General features: G+C 38.8%; 1 protein-coding gene across 2 annotated transcripts in view; it reads left to right on the plus strand.

Moving 5' to 3' along the window:
• Positions 1 to 16,184: 16,184 nt before the first annotated feature.
• The window catches only part of C11H8orf34 (chromosome 11 C8orf34 homolog), a 127,520-nt gene continuing 120,371 nt past the window's right edge, over positions 16,185 to 23,333 (plus strand). For both annotated transcript variants that reach the window (XM_068983955.1, XM_068983956.1), the window contains exon 1: positions 16,185 to 16,511. In XM_068983955.1, coding sequence (XP_068840056.1) covers positions 16,185 to 16,511 — 327 coding nt within the window. The remainder of the gene's footprint in view (positions 16,512 to 23,333) is intronic.

Below are 23,333 nucleotides of genomic sequence, written 5' to 3' on the forward strand. Positions count from 1 at the left end.
TTTTTAACCAGAAATTTATGAGTATAAACTTTAGTGAGGCAATGAAGATTTTCCAATGAATTTATGTATTTATTTTTTGGTGTATAAGAAAACTCAGTGATGTCTTCTAGAGCTCTCTGCACCCAAGAAATTTACCAAGAGTACTTGAAATATGAATAATACAAAAATAAGAGAAATTTTGGGGGAATATTGAATTTACTTAGAAGAAATGATTGTAAAACTTCCTTTATTGTGTTCTGTATAGAGCTAACAATATCTCATGGATATAAGCCATTACTGGATTGATTCCCATCAAACACAGCTTTGAGCAGGTCACCCAAGCTCAAAAACATCACTTCTGCCTTATCACCTACAAAATAAAGCCTGAATTTCTTACCTTGACATTTAATGTTTTCTGTGCTCTACCCATAAAACATATTTTCTAGGTAATTTACTGCTGTTCTCCTTTGTGTACCCTTCAGTAGAGTCAAAATGAGATTCCAATAGTTCTTCATATTTATTTATTGTCTCCATGACTTTTTTTTTGTTTTTTGTTTGCTGTTGACTGCTTAGCAACCTCTTACCTCATTTCTAAAATTTGCTTTACTTTAAAATTATTGATATATTTAAATTTGCATGGTTTAATTTAATGTAAATATATGTTTGCAATTATTTAACTTAAACATTCTTTTCTTAAGAATTAAAAATAATTTCTTCTACCTGAAAAATGAAGTCCTCATTAACCTTACATCTTCTTTTTTCTAGCTATTATCTGGTCTACATTCTATCTTTTACAGTTATGTTTCTTGAAAGGGCTTAAAGATGTATTTTAGGTTTAATTAGGTCTTTGACTACTTTGTTGCTGTTGTTGTTTAGTCACTCAGTCATGTCTGAATCTTTTGCGACCCTCTGGACTGTAGCCCACCAGGCCGCTCTGTCCATGGGATTGCCTAGGCAAGAATACTGCAGTGGTTTGCCATTTCCTTCTACAAGGGATCTTTCTGACTCCGTGATTAAACCTGGGTATCCTGAATGTCTCCTGTACTGCAGGTAGATTCTTTCATCCCTGAGCAAATGGGGAAGCCCACCAAAGCAATGTCAGTGGAGTTCTGGAAAGTTACAAAGATCACTATAGATATATCTCATGAAGGTAAGTAAGAAATCAGAGGAAGCAAAGGGAGATCTTTGTAGGCTAGTTGTTAGCAAACTTTGTTTTTGAATTTATATATACTCCCTAATATACTAATATCTTATGAAAAAGAAGGAAACTCTGCTCTTTGCAACAACGTGAATGGACCTTAAGGGCATTATGCTAAGTGAAGTAAGCCAGACACAGAAAGATAAATACCTCTTAAAGATGATGTCACCTATATGTGGAATGTAAAAAAATAGTCAAGCTCATCGAAACAGAAGTGTAAACGTGGTTGCCAGAGTCAGGGGTGTGGGGCAAATAGAAGTTGGTGAAAGATAAAGTCTGAGGATCTAATGTAAATTATGATAGTAGGCTTCGCTGGTGCCTCAGTGGTAAAGAATCTTCCTGCCAATGTGGGAGATGGAGGTTCAGTCCCTGGGTTAGGAAGATCCTCTGGAGAAGGAAATGGCAACCCACTCAGTATTCTTGCCTGAGACTCTTATGGACAGAGGAACTTAGCTGGCTACAGTTCATGGGATTGCAAAGAGTTGGACATGACTGAGCACAGCAGAGTATGGAATGACTACTAAGTGTAATAAACATGCTGTGACTTGTGTATGGCCTGAAAAGCGTGGTCAGAGGATAAAGACCACATATGACGTAAGAGCAGAATAAAAGTATGTCATACAGACTTGGTCCTAATTTTCCATTCCTGTGCAGAGTCAGATCCTGAGACATCGTTTCTCATACCCTGAACATCTTCATACAGTAAAAGTGACTACTCTAGACAAAGAAAAAGCTTTTGGAAGTTTTTTTTGTTTTTGCTCAGAATGCCTCTTTAATCCTAAAAAAAGCTGAGGAGCCTATTTAATATCCTTGCTCCCAACCTGTATAACCACTTGGCTGGCCCACAATGGGCAACAATTATTTTGCTTGTATTCTGGAGCACAGAGAGGCTTCTAGGTAAAATCCGTTTATCATTAGTATCATTAAAGTTGAGAAGTAGTGCTATCATGCTGCCAACATTAGATTGTCCATGCTGGCAATCTTAGGGGAGATCATTTTTAAAAAATATTCAGAGGTAGTACAAAAATAAATGTCTAATATTTATTCCTCCATTTATCACACAATTACATAGCACATACTATACATCAGATACAGTTCTAAGTATTTTTATAAATAGTAACTGATTGACTTTTTATACCAGTCATACAAGTCAGATTCTATGATTTACATCCTTGTTCTATAGATAAAGAAATTACAGTTCAGAAAGGTGAAATACATTGCCCAAGGTCACACAGCTAGTAAGAAACTAGTTGAGATTCAACCTCAGATAAGCTGCAGATTCCCATATGTGGCAGCATGGTGACTAATGACTACATGTGGAGAGAGTTTAATAGCTCATTGTAGTGGCTAATTTGATTGCACTTACTTCCTTTATGGTATCCAACATCTGGGGTGTGTTTAAAGATTGCTCAGGTGCTGAAAATGCTGTCAGGCATTTAAAGGTCTGGAAGTACAGATAACTTGAAAACCCTCCAGCTACAAACACCAAGGATTGTTCAATAAATTATAACTAACATCCTTATAAATGCATGGCTGAACTGCTAAGAAAGGGAAATTGCCTTGGGCCAGAAATGAAGAAGGAACTGAAAATCAGGACAGTGAACTGGCGAGCTGACACTGACTGCCTAGAGGTATTTATCACTCTTAATATAGGGGCTTGAATTTCATACCAATGTAGGGAGAGTTGGAACGGAGACCCACACCTTTTATAGGATTACCCCTGCAGTATGAGTGAGAATTCAGGGAAAGGGACTCTCAAAAGTTGTGGGAAGGACTATAAATTTATACAGCCACTTTGGAGAGTAATGTAACCATGTCCCATGAATTCAAATATGTGTATCCTTATGACCAAGCAATTTCTTTCCTAGGTTTATGCCCTGGAGAAATTCTAGGCTATGGAAAACAATCAGACATGGACAAGAATTTTATTGTAACATTGTTTGCATCAGTAAAAACTTAGAATGGGAGAGTGGATAAATGAATTATGTTATATTCATACCATGGAATACACAGAGCAGTGAAAATCAATGTCCTGTAAACACATATCATCAGGGATAATTCTCAATAGCTTCACTTTGCAGCATTAAGACTAAGTGCTGAAAGGTAGAAAATCAGAATTTTAAAAATAGTAATTCTTTTTTTTATATATGTTATTTATTTGGCTGTTGTTGGTCTTTGTTGCAGCATGTGAGATCTTTAGTTATGGCATGCAAACTCTTAGCTGTGGCTTGTGGGATCTAGTTCCCTGACCAGAGATAGAACCCAGGCCGCCTGAACTGGGAGCATGGAGTCTTAGCCACTAAACCACCAAGAAACTCCCTAAAAATTGTAATTCTTAACCTCCAGAAGGAAAGAAACCAAAAAGGACTTCTAATTATCTTTCTCCAATAGGAAAGCTCCATCAGCATTTCAGATGAGGTGGCAGCTACCCTCCAGACAGACTCTCAAAACAGGTCCTAGAGCCCAGTGAGAAAGAAATGGTTTTGCTGGATGTTTTCTGCTTAAATGAATATATGCATATTCTCATCTACTGCATCAAAAAGCAAAGAAGCTCAATATAGCTGTAATTCTTCTTTCTCCCCACACTGCATCTTTGCCTCTCTCTGGCCTGGCCAAGTGTCTCCTCTTTCCTGAATCCACACAGATGCTTGTACTCTCAAACTTAATACAAAGTCATTTAATTCCCTTTGGTTTTTAAACCTGCAGTTTTAGCCCATCATGCTGCTCACCAAATAAAGGATGGTTTTAAGGATCTGTTTATAACTGTGAGTGTGTGCTTTATAATCACCTTTTTTTTTTCCATCACACACAATTAAATGAACAAAAACAAGAATCCAAGAAGACCCCAGGACATAATATAACAATTACTGTTAATTCTTTAAAAACATCTTTATTGAAAAAAATTCAATATTCACATAAAACAATTCACCAATTTAAAGTGTATGACTGAACGTTTTTTAGAACATTCAACAGAGTGGGCAACCATCAGCACAATGAATTTTAGAACATTTTTATCATCCTTAAGAGAAATCCCATCAGCAGTCACTCATCATTCATCCACCCTGTTTCTGCTTGCGCCTTCCCCTCTCCAAGCTCTTTCCCCCATTACCTGCCACCTGCTTCCCACCAGCCCTAGGAGACCACTAACCTACTTTCTGTCCCTGTAGATTTGCTTAATCTGGATATTTCATATCTGTGGAAGCACTCAATATGTGGTGCTTTGTGACTGATTTCTTTCACAAGGTTCATCCATGCTGTAGCATGGATTAGTATTGCATTCCTTTGTATTAGCAAATTATAAGATAATATATGGACATATAAGATATGATATGAGTGTGTGTGTGCTCAGCCACTCAGTTGTGTCTGACTCTTGCAACCCCATGGTCTGTAGCCTGCCAGGCTGCTCCGTCCATGGGATCTCCCAGGCAAGAATACTGGAGTGGGTTGCCATTTCCTCTTTCAGAGGATCTTCCTGACCCAGGGATTGAGCCCAAATCTTCTGCATCTCCTGCAGTGGCAGGCGGATTCTTTACCACTGAGCCACCAGGGAAGCCCATTGTATGCACATATCACATTTCATTTAATCTTTCATCTGGTAATGAACATTGAGTATTTTGATTATTTTCACTTTTTTTGCTTTCATGAATATTGCTACTACAACATTGATGTATAAGTTCCTTTGATGTCATGTGTTTTCATACCTAAGTTTATACCTAGGAGTGGAATTGCTGGGTAATAGAACTTGATATTTAACCCTTTAAGGGCCTGCCAGACTATTTTTCAAATTGGCTGCACCATTTTACATACACAGCAGTAATGTGTGAGGGTTCCAAGTTTTACACAGCTTTGCCAACACTTCTTATTGTTTATCTTTGTAACTGTATCATGGCCATCCTTATCTTTTAAATGGTATCTCATTGTGGTTTTGATCTGTATTTTCTTAATGAATAAAGGCATTAGGCATGTCTTCATGTACTTATTGGCCATCTGTATATATTCTTGGGAGAAACGTCTGTGCAGCTCCTTTGTCCATTTTTAATTGGAATATTTGGTATTTTTATTACTGAATTGTAAGAGTTAATCATATATTCTAGGTATGTGTCATCAGATGTATGATTTAAAAATATTTTCTCCCATTCTTTGGGTTGTCTTAATTTTGCCGATCAAGGCTATGGTTTTTCCTGTGGTCATGTATGGATGTGAGTTGCACTGTGAAGAAGGCTGAGTGCCGAAAAATTGATGCTTTTGAAGTGTGGCGTTGGAGAAGACTCTTGAGAGTCCCTGGGACTGCAAGGAGATCCAACCAGTCCATTCTGAAGGAGATCAACCCTGGGATTTCTTTGGAAGGAATGATGCTAAAGCTGAAACTCCAGTACTTTGGCCACCTCATGCGAAGAGTTGATTCATTGGAAAAGACTCTGATGCTGGGAGGAATTGGGGGCAGGAGGAGAAGGGGATGACCGAGGATGAGATGGCTGGATGGCATCACTGACTCGATGGACATGAGTCTGAGTGAACTCCGAGAGATGGTGATGGACAGGGAGGCCTGGCGTGCTGTGATTCATGGGGTTGCAAAGAGTCGGACATGACTGAGCGTCTGAACTGAACTGAACTGAACTTTCTTGATGGTAACCTTTGCATCAAAAAAGTGTTTATTTTTGATGACATACAATTTATTTGTGTGTGTGTGTGCTTTTGACAACATATCTAAGGAAGCTTTAATCCAGTATCCTCAAGACATACACCTTTGTTTTTTCATAAAATTTTATAGTGTTAGATCTTAACTTTGAGATCCATTTTGAGTTAGGTTTTGAATGCAGTATGGTAGAAGTCCAACTTCATTCCTTTGCATGTGGATATTCAGTTACCTCAACACCATTTCATAGAAATATTGATGAAAATATTGATCAACACAATTTGATGAAAATTTTGAATTAATTTGACACTTCTGTCTAAAATCAAGTCAACATAAATGTGAGGCTTTATTTCTGGACTCTAGATTTGGTTCATTCATATGTATGTCTGTTCTTATGCCAGTACCACACTGTTTTGGCTATAGCTTTTTACTAAGTTTTGAAATAAGGAAGTGTGAGTCTTCCCCTTCACTCTTTTTCAAGACCGTTTTGGTTATTCTGGATCTCTCACATTTCCATATGATTTTAAGATGAGCTTGTCAATTTTTTTAAGTAAGCCAGTGGGAGTTCTGATGGGAATTGTGTTGAATCTGTAGATCAGATGGAGAGTATTGCCATCTTAACAATCTATGAATACAGGGTATTGTTCATTTTATTTAGATTTTCTTTTACTTGTTTTAACAATGTATTTCTAAGTACTGGCTAGTCTGAGGGAGTACCCTCTGTCCCCAGTCAGAAATGTTCTCAAGATGTTAAACATCAAAGACAAAAACGGTTTTATGTCAGTTACATGTGGAAGGTAAAAAATAATACAAATGAATGTAAAGCAAAACAGAAACAAAGTCACATGTCTAGAGAACAGACTTGTAGTTACCAAAGGGGAGAGGAAGTGGAGAGGAACAAGTTAGGGCTATGGGATTAATAGATATAAACTACTATATATAAATAAATTAGCAACATACTGTATAGCACAGAGAATTTTACCCTTATCTTGTAATAATTTATAATCCCATATAACCTGCAAAAATACTGAATCACTATGTTGTACACATAAAACAAACATAATATTGTAAATCACCTATACTTCCAATAAAAAATAATGAAAAGATGTCAAACATCATAATATACAGAAAATTGTAAAATGTAAACAATACAAAGTCTAACTTTAGAGCCCATACTTCTAAACATTCTCCAATATTACCTCTTCTAATCTATAATTAGTGAGGAATTACCAAAAAATTATATTAAAACATTGCAAGAGGTATTACAAACACATACCTCTTCCTACTCTTGAAAAATACGAGATTGATCAGTTGCATTATAAGTGTATTCAATGGCATAATTGAATATTGTTCCAAAGAGAAGTAGCTATGAAAGTCAGAACATTACCAAAAAAAATAGAGAGAGAGAGAGAAGCAACTGAAATGTTGATGGGTAATCAAAGCAATTAGAACAGAAATTGTTCTTATGTAATGAAATGAAAGAACACATGCTTCCAAATAAGACAGACTTGAATTCGGATTTTGTTTTTCCCACCAGCTAGTTGGGTGTGTTATTACACTGCTCTGGGTTGTGGTTCTATCCTCTGTAAAATGCAGTGGTAATAGTGGGTGAGGGATTTTCTGGCAGTCCGGCGGTTAGGATGCCACTCTTCCACTTCCAGGGGCATAGGTTGGATTCCTGGTCAGGAACTAAGATCCAGCATGACTTGCCTGGCAGGGCAAAAAGAAAAGAGTAATCGTGGCCACAAAACTGTAGCTGTGTGTACAGCTGACCAAAAATTCGATCTCAAGTTTGACACAAAAACCAGGTTAACTACCTTTGAGAAAGTTACACTCTGAGGGAGATAGAAATGTCAGTGGACACTTAAGCTGTGGCAAGTGGCTAAAATACTGAACAAATACAGAGACCATTTATTTTTGCTTAGAAGCAGATAAGACACATACTCAAAAAATTCAGTCTTGCATTTTTTCATTTCCTAAGGTGCTAGTCTGTGAGTGCCTAATTTTAATTTTTCACTGGAGGGAGACTATTTTGAAATTAAATATTAGGAAATGTAAAAGGTTAACCATATTTCTTTGTTCTCAGCTTAAATTCCAAAATAGCCTTAGTGTCATTGCTTTTTTAAGGCAAGTTTTTACATAATGCCACTTTATTAAAGATAATGAAGTGAAAAGGAATAAATAAAAGAGTTTTTGGATAATATTTTTGGCAAAACAGATCATATGAGTCAGTATATGCTGAGAGTAAGGAATGGCCATTCTAAAATAAACGAAATCTTGGGTTCAGTGCCAGAAATTTGATACTAAAATACGCCTAGGTATATGACTGTCAGGGGCAAGCCTTTACAGACAAAAGGATCTTAAAATACATGTTGGAAGACAGATGTTGCAGAAAACAATTGTCATCAATTCTAGTCAACTGGTTTTTACTGATCAACAATTCCATACTTCTGTTTCAGGCTCAGGCTTCAAGATGAAAAACTCTCCTTTAAAAATGAAAAGAAGAAAAGTTAAGAAATGGCAAATTGAAGAACAGAGACTCAAGTAAAACACACAAAGGCAAGTTACTGCTGTCAACTTATTGGAATGCTATGTTTAAATACTTCATAAATATTTAGAAGAATTGTGTATTGAACAAAATCAATGAACTTTATTATGCATGAAAAGGAGGATTCAGACATAAATGACTGAGGACCTGATTATTAGATATGCAACACGGTTACCTGGGCTTCCTTTGTGATTTAGATGGTAAAGAATCTGCCTGCAATTAAGGAGACCTGGGTTCCATACCTGGATCGAGAATATCCCCTGGAAAAGGAAATGGCTATCCACTCCAGTATTCTTGCCTGGAGAATCCCATGGACAGAGGAGCCTGGCAGGCTACAGTCCGTGGGGCTGCAAAGAGTTGGGCATTATGGAGTGACTAACACAGACACATACACGTGATTACCTAATAAATTATCAGCATTTAATTAATTCATTCTCTCCTTCTTCCATTCTTCCATCTGTCCACCCATCCATGAATTCATTCATTTGTTCATTTAGCTTTTAGCTTTCTAATCCTCCCAGACAAAGTAAGTTTAGCTGCTATTCTTCATGACCTCATCAGAAACATTTCACAGTAGATATACAATAACTCAGTGTGAGTCTCTCACATATATGGAACTTAGCAAAGAAAACTTAGACCTCACAAAAGAGACATCTCTGACTCTCAGGACTAAAACCACCAGAGGGCTCGAGGTGGGGTGGGTATTTTTCATAGGAAATGGACCAATATTTGCTTGGGAAGGAGAAAAGTTGCTGATGCTTTGGGTACCATGGCTTACAGAGTGTTTTTGCAGAGAGCTGCCATACTCTTTTAAATTTAAATTCCCCCTAGGCAATGGTGGGTCCACTAATTCTGCTAAAATGTACCTTTAGCCTTTAGTGCTGTGGTAGTTGTGATGTGCCACGTTATGGCTGAGCATTAGTGGCATTTACAGGGATGTGTGCTTGAGAAATAGGTCCCGTGTTACTTATTCCTTGATAGCTAGATTGGAGCAATAGCACATCCAGTCCTAGGCAGAGTGCCTGGCTCCCCAGGGTGTACACCAAGTAGAACTGCTTTCCTTTCTAAGTCATCTTTTATTTGCTCAATCTGCTCTCATTCCTCCTCCATTTCAATAAATTCAGTATCGTGGTACAGTATTCTGTAGCAGTTTTCATTGTTTAAGCTATGTTTCTTAACAAAGGCTCTCACTTACTACGATGAAAAAGCATTCGGAAATCGTTTTGGAAATTATAAGCAAAAAGCACGTCAGGGTTAAAGTTTATTGAAAATGAGTATATCAAAGATATCTGCAGTTTGATATCTGTAGATTTCCTTTCCATGATTCATGATGTAATGCAAATATATAAAAAGTTATTGATACAAAGCATTTTATATGGTGATTGCTTGTAAACATGCCACATATTAAAAGCTACAAGGGGAAATTAAAGAGATAGAAATGCTACCTGAGAATATTTAAATGTGGAAATTAAAGTGGTAGAGATGTTCCCTGAGAAGGCTGGATGGCAGGATTTCATAAGCTGCCAGTATCATTTGAGTTCTCAGTTTAGGAGGTCCATTGAGTCAATATTATCAGTTCAATCTGTGTCAATGTGACTGATTAGTATTATGCGAACTCTCAAGAGACACATTTAAGCCAGTTTGCCAAAGTTTTCATTTAGTATGGGACCAGAAATTACATGGATATCTGCCACCCTGGTTACCTCCTTGCTCATATAAACATAGCAGTGAGGTCAAAGCAGCCATCAAGATACCTGTGGACCAAACAAATTCAGTACAAAGGAAATGACACAAGTGGTCAGAGCTTTGGGAGACAATATAGTGATGTTTAAGACACTACCTCAGTTCAAATATGGACTTTGCTACTAACTAGCTGGGACCCTGGACAAATTGCTTATCCTCTGTATGTCTCAGTTGCCTCATCTGAATAAAACGGGGTAATAGTGGTAACTACTTCAGGATGTTGTTTTGAGGATGAAATGACCTAGTGCAGTGTAGAAAGTGCTTATAACATTACCTGGTACATAAGCCATACTGTATATGTGCTCATCATTTGAATTCATTCTGAGAAGCATTTCAGGCAGAAATGAAGAAAACTAGCTAGCTCTCTGTGACCACCCTCTCTTAATGACCCTCTCTTAATGTTTCATTTGTGCTGGGTCCTGTGGCTTTTTGTCCTGCTTGATAGGTGTGGATAATTACCAAAATGTTTCTCTTGGTTCTCCTTTTACCAGGCTTCATGTGGAAACCTTTCATCCCTTATAAGTAATTTCTTATGTAGAGTAATCCAATTGAGTAGATAATTTTATATTACACTCTATACTCACCTTTGTTGTTGTTTAGTTGCTAAGTCGTGTCTGATTCTTTGGATGGTAGCCCACCAGGCTTCTCTGTCCATGGGATTTCCCAGGCACGAATACTGGAGTGGGTATTCACCTTCTAGCTCTCTTTATTATTTTTTTACAGCTCTCTTTTTGAATTTTGAAGTACTTCTCTTATTTTCTTTAGTTAAGAGACTTTCATATCCTGCCTTATGACTTTGATTTGCAAGACATTCTTTCTACTTATGAATTCTTCAGATAAACTGGTTTAATACAGCTTATGTGAATTTTGCAAGTCCATGTCTTAGGGATTTGATAATGCTAGTGGTGATAATGAAGATGACATGATGACAATAACAATATTAGCACTATCTTTTATTGAATCTTTGCTGTGTACCTGGCTTCATATTAATGCTTCCTATATTAGTTCATGAAATGTTAATAATAAACTCATGAACTAGGTACTGTTTATCTTCGGTTTATACATGAAGATGCTGTGAATAGAGAGGTTAAGTAACTTGCTCGACATCACACAGGTAATAAATGGCAAAACCTAGATTCTATCCTGAGCTAGAACTCCAAGGTCAGTGTTCTCAGTGATGATGCTGATAGATTCTCAAATAATGCCACCCCCTCATCCTTGCTTTCAGCTGCATTTGAACCACCAACTAAGAGCAAACAAGAAAACACTCTCTACATTTTTCTGAGGTGATATTAAAGAGAGAATCAAATTCAAGGGAGACCTAAATGATCCTTCACACATACTAACACAGATATGGGTCCTTAGGCTAATTAAAAACCTAGCATTATGTTGAAATCAGTCTTTATAACTGAAAGTATATGGAACTATGTGAAATGATAGTATTTTGATGCATTAGCATCAAAATATACCCAGGCATCTTTGGAATTGTTTCCTGAAATGTGTATTTTGAAAGTTTCCATCTATGGAATATCCCATCATGTGGTTTAAGCCATAATTATCAGTCATTTTCTATACAAAGGATATTTGGAAAGTTCCTCATTCAGGACTATATTCATGTCTCCAGGTCTCTGCTTTATCTCTTCCATTTCAGTCTCTGATGCTGCCTCTCCACTTAATTACTCAAAAATTAAAATCCTGCATGATACACTGAGGTCTTTGGAAAAACAGTTGTCTGAGTTTGTTTTAAAGTAGCAAGGTGAGCAAGATACAGGAAGGGGGCAAATATGCTTCAGGCCAGCCTAAATTCAATGTACTGGTATTGGTATAGGACTTCTCTGTCTTATTTCAATATTTAATTAATTTCAGGGGATTACATTGTTTATAATTCCTAATTAGGCCTACTGGCCTTCACTATTGTTCTCTTGTCTCTAATCAGAAATCATTTGTTTCGGGAGCTATGCAGAGTGGAGTTAGACGAGGGCTTTTAGAACATTCTATAAATTGGATTCTGTATATTTGTAAATTATGCTGATAAGCACTTTTGTAGCACAATGAGGTCAAGACAGTCTCATCGAAAATGGCCTTTTCGTGCTGTACTCAAGCCAAAAAGGGAAAAGATCATAAAGGTACTATGTTATGTTTGCAAAAGAAATTCAATGCAGGACAGTGGTTACTTTTTGACAGTGGTTACTTTCAGCCAATCTTAAAGCGACTAAATGAAATAAATTCTCAAAAGGTACAGAATAAAGATATATTTATGAAAAACATATTGTATGAAAATATATAATGTTACATGCTATAAAGCACAGAGAAATATTAAGATACAGTTCATGATTTTAAAGAATTTGTAATTTAAAAGAGAGACTAAAGATACGCATGCAATTAATCAAATAGAAGAAGACAGAATATAAATGCCCTTTGTCAGAGGCACAGTTTGGCCTAAAAGAACATAGCTGGATTGAATTTATCTACTAAAATTTAATTCATTCATTTAACTGCTATTTATTGAGTGCCTACTATGTGCCAGGTCTGGAGATATAGCCCTTGCTACCAAGGGATGCTGATTTTCGGAAATGAAATTCTTGAATAATTTTCAGGATACAGGGTAAAAAATGGAAGTAGCTTTAGCTTTGGAGTTTAAAAATACCGAATCAAAACCTGGCCCTATCAATTATTCATTGGGTGACTTAAGCAAATAATTTATAATCCTTTTAGCTTTACTGCAGAAATTAGAGGGTCATCTTTGATTCTCTCTTCCAATTTCATCCTAAATAAAGGTAATCAACAAATCAGTCTTTCACTGTTCCTTGAATGTTTTCCATCCTCCCCATGTTTTTATCCCCAGTCCAAAGTCTTGCCCTCATGATTTGTTTGTGGATTCCATACCTTAAATTAGGTTTGGATTAGTTTTGTTTACAGACTCTAAATTACTTTTGCTCTTCCCATATCATTTTTCTTCAATCTATCACGCATGTTGTAACCAAAGCAATCTTTTTAACACTTTTCCCCGAGTATAACAGTCCTCTCTTCAAAACTCTTCAGTCTTGTCTCATCACCCAGGAAATTCAAGTCTGTATTTCTTAGGAAGTAAGACCTTTAGTGAGCTGAACTCTGCTTACATTTTTAACCACACATGCCAATCTTCCTCCATATCCACCCTATGTTTCTCTAACCACCGGCATGCTTTATGCCTGTGTACCTTTGCTCACGCTATTTTTTTTGTTTTTTTTTGTTTTCCTGGCTGCACCACACATGGGATCTTAGTTCCCCAGGGATTGAACTGTTCCCCTGTCCCCTGCATTGGGAGTGTGGAGTCGCAACCAAAGCAATTTTTTTTTTAATGCCAAAGTTTGAAATTTCATCCTCATTCTCACTTCACCAATCCTATCTAGAAAACTTTAAAATTTTATTGTGCCTTTGATCCTTTACTCAAATGCAATCTTCTTTACAGAGCATTCCTTGATGATATGGGCACAGGTAATGTTTTCATTCTTTAGTACTCACACAGCATATTGTATGTATCTATGTTTTATGTGTTTTATGTATATAAATACATATTTTATGTATAATGCATATGTTGGCACAATACATTATAATGTCATTATCCTTATATATACCAATTGTCTCAGAAAGACTGAACAACTGAGAAAAAGACAAGGCCCGTCACCTTTGAATTCTCACTTCTAATGTAATGTCTACCAAGGCAGGTTGTGCAATGAATATTTATTTTAGTAATGAAGTTTCGGGAAAAGTGGAAAGAACCAAGTGCCTTGTGGAAGAGATGGTATTTAAGGCCTTGAAAAACTTCTGAAATATTTTATGAATTAAAAAAAATATAATTTGGGGATGTCTAGTATTTATATATATATATATATATACACAAATAAATATTATATATATCTTCATCATCTTCCCTTTACTGCTTAAGTATTTTGCCAGAAAAACTGTCTTTTCCATTCAAGGTCCTGGATGCAGTACTCTGAGCATGGTGAAGACTTATTAAGTAGGTTAATAGTCTGATTTAAAGAAGCATTTTCCTCATGTCTCTTTAAAAAAGGTACCATTCTGATTCTCTGCTACTATGTGATATTTGAAAATGCCTGACTTTTTAGCTGAGTCATATTAGGTATACTATACAATACCTAATATCAAATAAAATGCTGATATTCACTCTATATATTTAATTTCTCCTGAACATGCTAAAAAATATGTAAGTAAGTAGGCCTTTGATCATCAGTAGAATATATGTGATAACCCTGGGTACCTCACTGCTATTCAGTTTAGCTCTCCCTGGGCAGATAACCTGAGTCTGGCTGTAAAAGTATTAACTTGGGCATCTTTCCAATGCAAATCATGTCTATTTCAGGTTATCAATGATGGTTATGCTCTTAAGTATTCTGGCAGGTTTCTTATCTGAATTTTGAAATAGAATTAACAATACCTTCTGGGATATTCCATTCCTTACTAGTGCATGTTTCTACTTAAGTACTACTTAAAGTACTACTTACATTCCTTTAAAATTACAGATAAGGGACTTTCCTGGTGGTCTGGTGGTTAAGACTTCCCCTTCCAAAGCAGAGGGTGTGGGTTTGATCCCTTGTTGGGGAACTAAGACCACACATGCCTGGAATCCAAATAGCAAAAACAAAACAGAAGCAATATTGTAACAGGTTCAATAAAGACTTTAAAAATGGTCCATATAGAAACAATCTTAAAAAATTAATTAATACAAAAAATTTAAAATGTAGAGATGAAAACCCACTGACACCAAAAAAAGATATTATGAATATCTTTATTCATATCATATGAATATCATATTCATATTCATATGAATATCTTTATTCAGAAACCCAGAACATAGTGGCTGGCAAAAGACAAGGAAATCTATACTTTTGCAGTCTACTTTAGGATAAATATTCCCTTCATTTTAAACCACGTTTTCTAAAATAAATCTTATTATTTTGGCAGCACATCATGGTTAGGAGACAGAGAAGTCAGCTTTGGAGGCTTCGTTGAGTTTTCTTTTTTCCACAAGAAAGAGAACTTATGAAGGAACCTCTGCTGCCTGGAGATCTTCCCTTATAAACCCCTGCATAATAAAGTTATTGGCTAAATTCGAGGAGCTCAGCAAAGCAGCTCAGTATTCTTGCCTGAAAAGTCCCATGGACAGAGGAGCCTGGCCAACTACAGTCCAAAAGGTCGCAAAGAGTCAGACACCACTGAGCGACTGAGCACATAGGCACACACACAGGAAGCGTCTAAAGGAAACATCGTTGAGTGCAATCCTGTAGTATTGGAGATGCAGCTATAGATATATAGCCATAATTATGTGTGGGTGGTAATCCACATGAGGATTAGGAAGGCAAACTGGAAGGAGGGGCTAGCTTGCTTTCATCGCTTTCCTCCTGTCAAAACCTGAAGGTTTCCTCTCAACCTTTGGGTGTCTGTACTTTGGGAGTTTTCAGCGGGATTCTCAGCCCATCGACCCGCTCTAAGCTAAGCCAGACGGCCTGATGGACAGCTACCTCATGTTCGTGGTACACCCTCGGACCCACGCTCCTTCTCACAACTCTATCCGCCTTGGAGCCTGAGCTGGTGGAGGTGCGAGGAGAGGCTCAGAAAGAGCGGTGGGGACGACCCCTTTCCGAATGCCTTTGCAGCTGCCAAAGAGTAGCCAACAAGCGCCAGATTTACGTGCACTTTGAAAGAAGCATCTCCACCATTGGCTTTCCGAGCGGCGCTGTCGCTAGGGAGCGGCGGGCGGGCAGGGCAAGCCGAGACCCGGGAGCAGCCCGGTCGGGTGTTCCCTTCACTTGGGCGAGAGCGCCGCCGCGGGCGGGCGCGGACACGCACGCACACGCGCGCTCCCCGCGGGTTCGAGCCCCGCAGCCCCGGTCCGCTCGAGGGCGCCCCCGGGCGCGTGCTTTAAGCAGAGCCGCACCTCTCAGCTTGCCGCCCGCCCCCTGATTCCTGCCGCCGCCGCCCGGAGGAGAAAGGAAGCGGGAGCCTACGCTCCAGGTCCCCCGGCGCGGGCGCTGCGGAGAGCTGCGGGCTTGGGGAGGAGGAGGAGAACGCGGTGAATGAGTGCCCGCCTCGCTTCCGAGTTGTGTGAGTTGGCGGCGCCGCGCCCCAGCTTCCGGCTCTCGGAGCCCCACGCGCTCGCTGCTCCCGCAGCTGCAGCCCACGCCCGCGCCCGGAGCCCCAGCTCACAGCTCCGGGGGAGCCCAGGCTCCCGAGCTCCTGGCCCGGCCCCAGTCCAGCGGAAAGCAGGGGTGTCCCCCGGCAGAGGCGCACGGTCGCACCCTCTCCCGCTTCCTCCGTGGCCCTTCGGTCTCTCCATGGCCTCGCATCAGCAATCCCGGATCCAGGCTTACCTGGAGAAGAACAGGATCGGTCCGCTGTTTGAGGTGAGGCGCTGGGGTGCGGGCGGTCCCGTTTGTCTTAGGAAGAAGGGGTGCAGAACACCCCAGAGGGAAGTACGGGGAGAGAAGGGAGACACCGGAGGGGCGCCCCCGTGGCCCCGCTTCTCTGGCATTTGCTCTGCCCGGGCCAGGTGTCCTGGAACGCGGCCGCGCGGTCACCTTTTCGGTTACCTGGGCGCGGACAGGTGAACTCTGGGAGGGCCAGCCTGACCCAGGCAGGGATAGTTTGAGGTGTCTGACTGTCCTGTACCGCTCACCACATGCACAGGGCCCCTGACAGGCTGAGACGGATGGATGTACACACTCAGTCTTACACACGCTCACTTTTTTCCTGGAATTCACACTGTCTTGCGCGTTGCTTTCTCTTTTTTTCCTGTTCCAAATGTGGGCAGTAGTAGAACCCGAAAAAGGTGGAGGAGGTGCTTAGCAGTGGGATGCTATAAGGTTAACCGGGAGAAAACTGAATTGATAGGGAGTAGGTTTCAGCAGGTGCGGGCGTGTTGAATGAAATTGTCCAGCTGAGGCGCTGACATTGGTCTCTGGATGGGGAAAAAAAAAAAAAAAAAAGAAGCCCTTTGCATTGCAGCCCCTACCTGTGCTGGGGTGGGGATAGGGGGAAGAAAAGGGGGCGGAGAAAGGTTCGGGAAAAGCACACGCATATTTATGGGAAGAAGACGTGGGACTCTGAGCTGTTTTTTTCTCGCCATCAGAGGACTGATGACAAAATACTGTAGAGCGGGAGAACAGGAGAGAATGACTGAAAGCCGACAGGGGCAGAGCGTCCCGCCGATGGCCAGGGCTCTGGGCAGCTGCAGAGACCGGCCGGGAGGGGGTCCCCACGGCCCCCGTGCTCTCTGGTTCAGCCGGCCAGTTGGGCACCGACCTGCTGTGAGAGGATGTGGGGAGGGGGTCGAGATTCCCCACTCCCCACAATAAACCCCAAAACATTGTGGTCATTTTTGAATTTTACATGACCACGGTGTTTTAAGACTGAAACGCGGCAAGAGGAAGAGCTAAGCGGAGGATGGAACACCTTGGCTAGGACAGATGAAAGGAGAATGACAACTGCAGGAAAAACAAGGATGCAAATTAATGTCCCATCACAAAAAGGGAGCAGACAAGGGTGTGATCATAACGGGTTTCACATTACCAAGATTTTCAAGATCTCTTATTTTTCTGACCAACTTTTAAGTTAACGATGTACTGTCTTGAGATATGCAAGCATTATTTCAACCCAAACTCATTGTTGTAGAGTATTCATAAAGTCCTACAGTATATATATTGATTCTTGTTTTTGCCAAAAGTGTGAACAAAGGAAGTCCACAAAAGCAGAGTATTAATAGAATATTAACTGAATTGCTGGAGCTACTTGAATTCCTTTCTTTGCCTTTAGTCTAAAGATTAGAGACTATATACAATTTTGTATATATATATTAAATTATGTATATACATATACTAAATATACCTACATATATTTAAAGGAGAAACATAATAACCCTCTGTGGCACAGTTGATTACATCAAAAGAAACATAAATACATTTGGAGTGTTCTCTAAAATATAAAGTATAGTTTTTAATAGATGCTGTTGGTGTTTGTTAACTTTTAAAATTCCCCAGATTCTCTACAAGTGATAATAATAGAGTTTGGAATATATGTAAATGTTCTACATAATTAGGAAATAGATACAACTTGGTTTTTATTAAATGTTCACATTTTCAGGCACTGACTAGCTAATTCCACTGATAAATTGTAAGTGATGGTAAAGTTGTGTCATGAAGTGTTAGACCTCCTCACTAAAAAACAAACAAGGACAGAATTATACACTTTGTATTTTATTGATTTGGGGGAGTAACATATTACATATATTCCTCTATTAGCTTGGATTACAGTTTGAGTAGTTAATTTTTTAAGGTTCATATGCACTCTAAGTGATTAAAGGGAGAAAATGGATAAGTTCTCTTCTATTTGAAGAAGAGTTTCTTATGCAACAGTTTTTTTTTTTTTAATCATGAGAGAGCTTAGTTTTTGAGAGTAGAATTACATATACTTTACAAAACTGGAAAATCTCCTCATACTAGAAAATTAGTGAAACTAGTGTAAAATGGACATATTGATCTATCATTCTTCTCAAAGCTCTCAGGACTTTAGTTAATGGTGCTCATAAAAACTACTTCAGGAGATCAGAACAGGAGCTGAGGCATCTGAATGTAGTAGAAAGTAGAACAAAGGACTGTCACATATTTAATTCTTGGGCCACATTGTAAGAAACAATGATATAAGCTAAAGTCTCCATTTACCAATCACAGATTGAAATCGTTAGGTGATGCCAGGTTTTATTATCTGTGCTTTGTTGTGATTTGTGTGTGTGTGTGTGTGTTGAGACACTGGAGTTGGTGACATAGGCTTACTTTAGTTTTGAAAATATACAGAACCAGACAGAACCTTCCCTTTAAAGATCTTGTTAGGACTGTTTTAAGAAAACACATTGGAGTGAGACACTTTAAAGACAGCACATGAATGTTACTTAAAACAATAGCAAGGGTAACATATACTGGTTGTGAGAACACTTGTATCTTTTTTTTAACCTGTACAGGTTATTTACTTAGTTAATTTCTTACTTAGTTTACTTATTTCTAACATTTTGTCACTGAAAATTATTGGTTGGGATGGTGCTCAGGGCAGTCGTATATCTTGGTTCAAGCATGGTCACACTCACAAAGTCACACTCACACGTGTGTGACTGACACGCACAAGTGTGGGAAATCCTACACCATGTAAAATCACTTGTATGTGGAATCTAAAAAAGAAAAATGATACAAATGAACTTATTTACAAAACAGAAATAGATCCACAGATGTAGAAAACAAATGCATGATTACCAAAGGGGGAGAGGGGGAGGGAGGGATTAATTAGGAGTTTGCAATCAACAGATACACACCACTGTATATAAAAGAAACAACAAGCTATATAGCACAGAGAACTCTACTCAATATCTTGTAACGACCCATAATGGGAAAGAATTTGAAGAAGATTATATATTCATATATATATATATATATATATACACATAGTCATACGAATCACTTTGCTGTGTACCTGTGTACATTGTAATCAACTATACTTCAGTTTAACAAAGCAGTGGTAACAAGGCCACCCCTGTAATAAAATCCATGCCAAGAGACATCATAATGAAATTTCTAGGGAAAAAAGGAGATTAAAATCTTGAAAGCAGCCAGAGAAATGCAACACTGTCCCTATAGAGGAAAAAACAATTAGAATGACACCAGATTTGTCATCATACCCATGGAGGTCAGGAGGCAATGGAACAGTATTTTTCAAGTGCTGAAAAAATATAAAAAGAATCTAGAATTCTATAGAGAAAACATCCTTCAGAAATAAAAGGGAAACCAAGAGAATTTGTCATCAGCAGTCCTTCTTGAAAAGTACGGCTAAAGGAATTTCTCTAAACAGAAAGGCAATGATAAAAGAAGGAAGTTTAGAACATCAGGAAAGAGAAAGAACATGGAGAGAGCAAAAATACAAATGAGTACAGATAATACAAAAATGAGTACAGGTAATACCTTTTCCTTCTCCTCTTGAATTTACTAAATTATGTATGATTGAAGTTCTAATTATGACAATGCCAGATGTGGTTCTAAATGTATATAGAAGAAATACTTAGAGAATTGTATTATTAATATAATCAGGGAAGAGAAAAGGGGTACAAAGGAGGTAAGGTTTCTGTTCTTTACTTGAGCTGGTAAAATGACAACACCTGTTGATTAATTCTGCATGTATAATATAATATGTAGTATGTACATGTGTGCTCAGTTTCTTAGTTGTGTCTGACTCTTTGTGACCCTATGGACTATAGCCCACCAGGCTCCTCTGTCCATGGAGCTTCTCCATGTAAGAATATGGGAGTGGGTTGCCAATTCCTCCTCCAGGGGATCTTCCCAACCCAGGAATTGAACCTTAGTCTCTTGCGTCTCCCATATTGACAGGCAGATTCTTTATGTAACACTATACCACCTGGGAAACCTCAGTTCAGTTCAGGTCAGTTACTCAGTTGTGTCCGACTCTTTGCAACCCCTTTAACTAAGCATGCCAGGCCTCCTTGTCCATCACCAACTCCCGGAGCCTACCCAAACTCCTTTGAGTCGGTGATGCCATCCAACCATCTCATCCTCTGTCACCCCTTCTCCTCCTGCCCTCAATCTTTCCCAGCATCAGGGTCTTTCCAAATGAGTCAGCTCTTCGCATCAGATGGCCAAAGTATTGGAGTTTCAGCTTCAAAATCAGTCCTTCCAATGAAAACCCAGGACTGATCTCCTTTAGGATGGACTGGTTGGATCTCCTTGCATTCCAGGGGACTCTCAAGAGTCTTCTCCAACACCATAGTTTAAAGCATCAATTCTTTGGCACTCAGCTCTCTTTATAGTCCAACTCTCACATCCATACATGACTACTGGAAAAACCATAGCCTTGATTAGATGGAGCTTTGTTGCTTTGAATATACTATCTAGGTTGGTCATAACTTCCTTCCAAGGAGTAAGTGTCTTTTAATTCCATGGCTGCAGTCACCATCTGCAGTGATTTTGGAGCCCCCCAAAATAAAGTCAGCCACTGTTTCCACTGTTTCCCCATCTAATTGCCATGAAATGATGGGACCAGATGCCATGATCTTAGTTTTCTGAATGTTGAGCTTTAAGCCAGCTTTTTTACTCTCCTCTTTCACTTTCATCAAGAGGCTCTTAAGATCTTCACTTTGTGCCATAAGGGTGGTGTTACCTGCATATCTGAGGTTACTGGTATTTCTCCTGGCAATCTTGATTCCAGATTGTGCTTTCTCCAGCCCAGCGTTTCTCATGATGTACTCTGCAAATAAGTTAAATAAGCAGGGTGACAATATACAGCCTTGATGTACTCCTTTTCCTATTTGGAAACAGTCTGTTGTTCCATGTCCAGTTCTAACTGTTGCCTCCTGACCTGCATACAGATTTCTCAAGAGGCAGGTGAGGTAGTCTGGTATTCCCATCTCTTTCAGAATTTTCCACATTTTATTGTGATCCACACAGTCAAAGGCTTTGGCATAGTCAATAAAGCAGAAATAGATGTTTTTCTGAAACTCTCTTCCATGATCCAGTGGATGTTGGCAATTTGATTTCTGGTTCCTCTGCCTTTTCTAAAGCCAGGTTGAACATATGGAAGTTCATGGTTCACGTATTGCTGAAGTCTGGCTTGGGGAATTTTGAACATTACTTTACCAGTGTGTGAGATGAGTGCAATTGTGCGGTAGTTTGAGCATTCTTTGGCATTGCGTTTCCTTGGGATTGGAATGAAAACTGACCTTTTCCAGTCCTGTGGCCACTGCTGAGTTTTCCAAATTTGCTGACATATAGAGTGCAGCACTTTCACAGCATCATCTTTTAGGAGTTGAAATACTATGGCAAGTAAAAAATCTATACAATAAGATGGCCTCAAAAAATATAGGTGAATAAAAAAGAAATTAAAAAAAATGTGAAAATAACCCACAGGAACAGGAAAATGGAGGAAAAAAAAAGAACAAACAGAAAAAAAACAAAACAGGGCAGGCTTTGGTCCTAATATGTCAATAATTGGATGCAAATGGTCTAAATATACCAGTTAAAAGATAGATTGTCAGAATGGATTAAAAACACGATCCAACTAAATGCTATCTCTAAGAAACTCATTTCAAATATAAAGATATAAGCAGGATACAAGTAAAAGGGTGGAAAAAATATGCAGACATCCAGAGAAAGCAGGCATGGCTATGTTAATGTCAGATAAAATAGACTTTGGGGAATAGAAAATTACCAGAGACAGGAATTGTCATTGCATAATAATAGAAGGGTTAACCCACCAAGAGAAAGAGCAATCCTGAGTGTGTATGTACTGAGCAGCAGAGTTACAAAATGTATGAAGCAGAAACTGATAGAACAAAAAAGAGAAATAAACAAATCTGTAATTATAGTTCAAGATTTCCAAACCCCTCTCTTGACAATTGAAAGAAAAACTTGACAGGAAATCAGAAACGCTACAGGAGAAAGCAACAGCACATCAGACAACAGGATCTAGTTGACATTTTTAGACTGCTCTATGCAGCATCAGCAGAAAACACATTCTTTTCAAGTTCCATGGAATGCATAAAGAGACAGACCATTCCCTGAACCACAAAACAACCCTCAGTTGAAGTCATACAAATGTTTTCTCCATCACAGTGGGATAAAACTAGAAGTTAGTAACAGACAGAAAAGAGGAAAATTCCCCCAACACTGGGAAGCTGTACATCACACTTCTACCTAATCTACTAGTCAAAGAAGAAATCACAAGGAAATAAAAATACATCAAACCATGAAATGGAAGATATGTTAAAATTTGTGAGATGCAGCTCAAGCAGGGTGGAGAGGGAATTTTGTAACACTAAAATGCATATGATAAAAAAGTGGATGATGTGACTGACCTAAATAGGACTGCTCTTTCTATGCCATTCCTCTGTCCACTCCTCATAGTAGAGGACGGTCTATCCAATGAGAGAGAGGGCCCTTCTTCTGCAGTGAAGGATATGTGAACATCAGTAAGGTGATGACAGTGAGTATTTGTTCGTATATCATGTCTTGTATCTAGAAGTAGATCTTAAGTTCTTGAAGGTGGGAAACAAGTGCCTCCTGCTTTATTGTGTATCTACTCTAGCGTCTAGTGGAGCCCAGACTATAAATCAGGTGCTCAGCCAATGTTAAACAAAAGTTTGTTCAGTTTGTTTAATTGAATTAAACAAAACATTG

The sequence above is a fragment of the Capricornis sumatraensis genome, chromosome 11 (genome assembly GCF_032405125.1).
Source record: "Capricornis sumatraensis isolate serow.1 chromosome 11, serow.2, whole genome shotgun sequence".
Taxonomy (NCBI): domain Eukaryota; kingdom Metazoa; phylum Chordata; class Mammalia; order Artiodactyla; family Bovidae; genus Capricornis; species Capricornis sumatraensis.